The sequence below is a fragment of the Pinus tabuliformis genome, chromosome J, assembly GCF_031772625.1.
Source record: "Pinus tabuliformis cultivar Carrire ecotype Pingquan chromosome J, CPIR1, whole genome shotgun sequence".
NCBI classification, from domain to species: Eukaryota; Viridiplantae; Streptophyta; class Pinopsida; order Pinales; family Pinaceae; genus Pinus; species Pinus tabuliformis.
In genome coordinates, this window is record NC_142295.1 from 953,125,550 (window position 1) to 953,132,951 (window position 7,402).

The 7,402-nt window shown below is 38.4% G+C and overlaps 1 protein-coding gene across 1 annotated transcript; it reads right to left on the reverse strand.

Moving 5' to 3' along the window:
• Nucleotides 1-672: 672 nt before the first annotated feature.
• LOC149229977 (ricin B-like lectin R40G3) lies at nt 673-1,745 on the reverse strand. The gene is made up of 2 exons (XM_089378798.1): nt 1,371-1,745; nt 673-1,261 (listed from the first exon to the last, which is right to left on the reverse strand). Exons 1-2 carry the CDS (start codon nt 1,641-1,643, stop codon nt 902-904), a joined length of 633 nt encoding a protein of 210 aa, XP_089234924.1. The 5' UTR covers nt 1,644-1,745; the 3' UTR covers nt 673-901.
• Nucleotides 1,746-7,402: the final 5,657 nt, after the last annotated feature.

The window sequence follows — 7,402 nt, forward strand, 5'->3', positions numbered from 1 at the left end:
CGCTTCTGCATAGACCAACTCTTTTAAGTGTAGTGATGTAATTTTTCCATTCCAAAGCCATTTTGCCCATACACTGCAATTTGTACAGCCTCTTTTCAAGTCCAAATGATACTTACTAGGAATTACTTCTCACCATTATTTATGTTTTCCTTAATACATAAAGTAAAACTTTAAATTCGTAGATTTAATATTAATTATTATCCATCAAAATTTATGTTATTTATGCAAATCCTTCTGCCTGAGCAATCAATTAACTTATCCACTTCCTATTTCAATTTATTATTTACTATAAAATTAATTACTATTAATTTAAAAGCTCCCAATATAAATTTAAATTTATTATGCATAATAATTTGAATTAACAACCAAAATTTGAATTCAATTCTGCACTTATGTTTAAAACTATACTAACTAATCAATTAATTTATCCACTACCTATTTCAATTTATTATTTCCTATAAAATTAATTACTATTAATTTAAAATCACCCAATATAAATTATATATTATAAATTTTTATGCATAATAATTTGAATGAGTAACCAAAATTTGAATTCAAGCCTGCACACTTGTGTTTAAAACCATGCTAACTCAATTCATGCTATACTGTGAACATAAACAATAGCTTTAATGCAGAGACAGACAAGCAATTTGAGTTACTCTATAAATCCGATAGTATGAAAAGGCTTATTTATTTATGAGATGATAGAAAGCTACATACACACACAAATGTGTCTGTCACTGGTCTATATTTCGTGATCTTATAATAATCAGCCATCCTATCCTTTCGTATCCATGCGGTAGCTGCGCTGCTATGCTATGCTAGGCATCATCTCCTATTCATGCCAGCCATGTTAATAGTAACATAGTATAATACTAGATATATTATATACATGCACCAATTAATAGCATGGAGAGAGCTTCCAGAGCTGGTTGTCCTGTTTGTTCCATTTCCACAGCACAGCGCGAGTGCCATCTCTGATCCCTCCGCTCCTCCTGTCGCCGTGGAATGCGTCCAAGTTGAGCCCAATGTTGTTGGCCATCCTTATTGTTCGATAACCATAACCCATGTCCTCACTCTCACTCCACAGTATGTTCTCATCATAGGTGGAGGGGCCCTCATACTGAGTGAGCAGCACCTCCTGACATTCAGCAATGGCATGGCGAAGAGCTTGACCTGTGGCTTTGTTCACCAGAGCGAATGCAGGGTGACCCACTTGGTCCCTCACTTGGTTACTCCAGCTTTCATCCTTCACCCATTGCTGCTTGCATGCATACATATATACATGGTATATATCAACAAATATCCATCAAGAAAATATATACATTAACACTATCTATTCAGGCATTTAATGAATATGAAATTGTTACCATTGTGGGATCATTGGGATTGTAGAAGAGCATGACGGCACTGCCATCTCTGATTGCCAAAGCGTAGTCAGGATTGGCCTTAGAGCACACCCTCACGATCTGGCCTTGTGGAATTATTTGTTGGCCTCTTCCACCACTTCCTGACACCTTTAGGCATGGGTCGCAAGGGGGACGTGGCGGCTGCTGCTGATAGCCGTAGCCTGAAATAGGTGGGGACTCGTAAATCCTCTCGTTCCTCCCTTGGCATGAATCGTACTCCCCATAGTATGCCATGGATTGAATGATTCACAGTATGCCAAACGCCAATGAAATAAACAAAAACAAAAATGAGTAAGCTCAGATAGTAGGAAATGAGATGGTGGTGGTGATTCTATGTTATGGGATGGGCTTATATACACAAGGGGTGAGTGGAGAATATGTGCATGTGGGCAATATTCACGATGGAAAGGAATAGCACCATATTTTTAAAAGTGGCATCTACCGATGAGGAAAATCCATTAGGTTTAAATGATGGATATGGTATCTTTATCTGCTACCGTCCGCTCTTATATTCTTCGCTTTCACTTTCCACGTGCATGATTGACATCACTTTCGAAGCGTTCTTTACAGCGCTGATGATTATCCTTCTCACTGATCAATTTTATTTTTATTTTATTTTAAATTTTAAAAATATGTAAATTTCAAGAATGGGATAAACAGTCGCGAAACTTCTCTCCTATCAAAATATTCTCTAAATCTGTAATTAACTTCAACTCCTTCTCACTTAACTAGAATTTATCAAGTTTATCTAGAATTTTGTTGATGTAGGACGTAACTACATCAAGGGAATGCCAAAACTTTAGAAGATGTCGCGACTACACCTATAATATCTCCCTTGAAAGTAGGAGTGATTCCTTCTTGATCTCGGAAATGGTGGATCGTATCCTCTTGAGCTTCACTTGGACTAGGAGTCATTCGACTACCAATGAATTCAAAATGGTGAGAGAGGATGTTGTGATCCCAAGCCGAGCTAGGGAGTTAAGGAGGTGTACAAACCCCCTAGATTCTCTCCTAGTTGTCTCCATCAAGCCACTGCATAGTAATTGCCTAAAAAATGCTTCTTTTTCCTGCAATTAAACCATATTAGGCCACATTCTATGGAAAACACCTTTTACTCCTCTTACTAAGAATAATATAACAAAAAATGTGAATTAATGTGAGAGAAGGATAGTTTTAAGGCTGGAGGATGGCATGATGATCTTTACAATATACCTATTGATGGGACTCATCACATAATACTATAGATCTTATTTAATTATAATTGATAGTTCCAAGGGTTTTTTGTTGGTGGAAGATATGCCATTTAACATAGAAAAAGCAATGCAAATTTATTCCATACATCTAAATCACTCCTTTCTACATCTTCAAAGGTTTTATGCCACCTCGATGGACCAAATAAAAGGGAGGATTTGGGAATAACACTTCATCTTGTGCACCAACTAGTCATCGTGTGACTACAAGAAAGCATTATATGCAAGTAAAGGGCCAGAAGAGTCAAAATGAAAGATATTGATGCTACCAAACTTGGGACATTATATGTTAAGACCTTCATCAAACAATGGACATTTCACTGATCCACAACAAGAACCATTAGATTTGAGAGCTAAAGGATTCAATATGAACATTTATATTCTCTAAACCCTCAACAGGAATCAAACTGAATAGAAACCCCATTCAAATCTAAAGAAGAGAAAAAAGGGATTCAACGGGGAAGGATATGCCCCTCTAATACCATGTAAGATTTTTATATTACCTACATTGCATGTAAAATTCATGGAGATGCCTTCCATTTATAACAATGGAAGAAAGCCGAAGATAGCTAAAAATAGCTATCACAACTAGGCCGATAAGATCTCCTACTTAAGCTCACAACTTATCACAATTGGCACATCAAGAAGAGGAGTCTTGGAAAAGATGAACATTAACACACTCTTCTCTATCTTATTGTAAAAAACTCTAAATTTCATCCAGCACATAATTATCAAAAATTTTCCATCTTCAAATATTGTCAAAATATGTATAAGTATTAAAAAAAAGTTAGGCCAACCTTTTCAAAGCATAGATAATGTACCAAATTGGAAATCTTAATAAAGTAAAAGAGTTAAAAAGCTATTTAAAAAATGAGAAGTACAAAAAAAACCATTTAACTTGAAATGTAAATATTAAATTTGTATGTTGTGAATTTTGATATAATAACAAATTTGTCCATTAGGAAATTCATCCTTGCAATCATGTAGTGGAAAATGCCTATTCGCACTTTTAAGGCTTATATGTTCATAATAAACGGATGGTATCATCTTTGTGCAAGCAATATAAGTTGTTTTTTCATTTTCATTTTAAATAGCATTAATTTACTTTTCCACACTCTAAAACATTTGACACATATTCATACACCCGAGTACAAAAAAACCCATACTTTCCTCTTATCAATGATCAAATTTGAAAAGAAGAGTTACATACACCTTAGTCTAAACAACCCATACTTCTTGAAGGGTTAATTTTGTTTTTGTTTTCAATATTCATAAGTTAAAATAAATTATTATTTTAAAGTGAAAATGAAATAATTTAAAATTTCATATAAACTTTATATTTCACACTTTCTACTTATAACTCAAATAAAAACTCCAAAAACACTTGAAAAAATATACATAGATGACATTAGTGCAACACTCGTTCCTAAAATTACAATCTATATAAAAAAAATAATCCTATAAAAAAAATTAATAAAATTATTTATTTACAATCTATATAAAAATCCTATAACTTTTAATAAAGCTATTTACTTACATTATTATTTTTGGAAAATCAAAAACAAAATCAAAATGAAATACTATTTATCTAACTAAAATCAATATCAAAATTGAATACTACTTATCTAACTAGAATGAAACCTAGATTGGATAAATTTTAATCCCTACAATATTATTGTGTCAATATTAATTATATAAATTATAAAAACTTTAATGTATTAAAGTTTTCAAATCATCAAAAATATCTATTATTTATATATCTATTATTTAATATATCTATTATTTATAGATTTAATACTAAAATGGCATGCGAAATGTCATAATGATTCCAAGTTTTTGTTTTACCCTTGGTGCCAAGTTTATCTCCATCAATATTGTAAGGTCCTTGGTTAGTGACTCGATTGGGTGATGGGCGGACTGGGCATGGGCACGGGTACGCGAGCGAGATAACAGGCACGCAGGCGAGATAACGGTGCACGAACGAGTTGGCGTGCACAGGGGGCGCGTGGGCGAGTCGGGCCGTACAACGGGCAAGCGCGTGGGCGAAGGCACGGGCGCGGGCGCGGACGAGCTGGCCTGCACGACGTGCGATCCGGTTATGCGACGAACACTTGCAACAACAATGGTGAACGACAAGTGTTGGGCGTTGGTTTATACCCACAGTGGGCGCTTTGCAATGGAGTTTGGCTGACCTACGACGGAGAGCGATGCCGACTTAACATAAGTGTTCAAAGGGGTGTGTATGGCAAGTGTGGGATGGTCGGCTAGGCAGCCCACCCACACTCAACCATGCATATATATGTGTAGCGTTTGGAGCATTCAAACCATCATTCATTCGACATCACTTGTTCGATCTTCGCTCAAGGTTAAGGAGTGTTTGGTGCACAGAAATAAGAGAGGCAAGCGCATAGCTCATGCGCTCTCTTGGTGAAGTCGCACTTTTGGAAACACACTTGGTGAGTGGGTGAAGTCATTGGGCAAGGTGTGCCCGGGTGATCGTGCGGAGGTGCAAATTTGTGTCGAGACTTGGCGAGGGTGTCTTGGTGGCTCGGGTGAGCACCCGCCCATCGTGCAAGGTGTGCACAAAGGTTGTAAAAGGCTGTTTTGCCTCTATTGTAAAATTGGCTAAGTATAGACTTGGATTTTGCCAAGGATACTTGTGAAGCTTGTATTATTGAAGAAAGACTGATTAATATATATTGTTGGGTAGACTCATTGTTCAGGGAGTTGCCCCTCCCTTTATATTGTGCAATTGTTGTCCTCTTTTATAATTGCTGATGATAATGAATGAGTATGGGTGTTCATTAGTGTAAAGGTTATGCTTAATAATACTTGGTTGCGAAACACAAACTAAGTAAGAGAAAGTGAATTAGGCGTAGTCCATGAACATTAGTATTGGTGAAAAGAAAGTGTTCGGTGGTGCCGCACCTCGCCAAGAGCAGTTGGAAGACTACCGCAGGCCTGGGGGCGTGACAGTTGGTATAAGAGCAACTGATTCGGGCATTGAAGGTTGAAGCTGCTACACAACTTCACCAAAGTGAAGTTGGTATCAGAGCAGCTGATTCAGGCATTGAAGGTTGAAGCTGCTACACAACTTCACCAAAGTGAAATTAGTATCAGAGCTAGTCTGAAGACTTGGAGGAGTCTTGCAGGAAGCTGGTGAACAGGGTTTCTCGTGATGGTGAAGCAGGTACTTGCAGGTGAAGGAAGCTATTTCACACAAGTGGAACAAGGGTTGGTTTAGGTTGCAGGTTACTTGGTGAAGCTGTTAGAAATGGCAGTTGAATCTCAGGCTGGGTCTAGTCATGGACAAGATGCTACTCTAGCACTTATGGAAAATATGTTGTTGAGGATGGAGGTTATGGAAACTTCCTGGGATAAGAACATGGACTTGTTCGCTAAGGAGCAAGAGGCGAACTCGAAGATGAAGGAAGAGTTTGATGAACTTCGGACACAACATGAGTACACTGATCTTATGTATACACAAATTGAAGTAAGGGTCAAGGAGGTTGAAGAAGCAAGGGATCAGGGTCTTGCAGAGATCGTGAACTTGAAGAAATCTCTTGACGAAGCCAGGGATGAGATCGCGGTGTTGAAGAAGGCCGTGAGGCATAACTCAGGTGGAGGAGTGCCTCATGTGAAAGTCAAGGAACTGGAATCTTATGATGGCACAAGGAATGCAAAGAATCTTGGCAACTTTCTATGGGACATGGAGCAACACTTGGAATGGTTGGGTCTATCTGATGATGAGACAAAGGTCAAGGTAGCTGCTCAGTTCTTAACAAAGGATGCTAAGATGTGGTGGCGAAGGAGGATGGACCAGATTGCCAATGGTAGTACTGATGACATTACTTTGTGGGATGACATGAAGAAGGCTTTGCAGACCCATTTCAGTCCTCAGGATGAGACATGGGAAGCAAGGACAAAGATTAAGTACATAAAGCAGACTGGGAGCCTACAAGCATATCAGCGAGAGTTTGCAAGTGCAGCTCTGGAACTTCCTGACATGGCAGAGAGGGACAAGGTATTCAACTTCATTATTGGGTTGAAACCTTGGGCACGCAATGAAGTGAAGAGGCAGAAGATTAGGACACTTGAGGCGGCTTTTGCTGCTGTTGACAGGTTGGTGGAGCATTATGATGAGACTTTTGATGACAACAAGAAGAAGTTCGATAAACCGCAAGAAAAGAAGAAGGATGATGCTTCAAAATCGGATGATAGTTTGAAGACGAAGAAAGCCTTGAAGTGTTGGATATGTGCTGGACCACATACGGTGAATAATTGTCCTTCTAGACCGAAAGTGGCTGCTATTACATAATCTGATGCGAAGAATGAAGGTGCTTCTGTGGGATGATGCAGATACTTGGTGCTTCTGCTACTACGGAAGTGGTCTCTAGGAGGGATCCTGAGAGGAACAGATTGGAGTATGTTCGGATGAAGGTTGGAGGTGCTGATGTACTCACTATGGTGGATAGTGGGGCTTCTCACAACTTCATGGGCGAGGATACTGCGAGAAGGATTGGGCTGAAATTTGTACTGGCAAAGGCACAAATGAAGACAGTGAATTCTCCTCCTATTGAAATTCTTGGTATAGCTGAGAGGGTGGACACTACACTTGGTGAATGGACAGGGAAGGTTGATTTCACTATAGTGCGGATTGATGACTATGAGGCTGTATTGGGGATGGAATTCATGAAACAATTTGATGCTATGATTGTTCCACATTTGAAGAAGCTCTACATT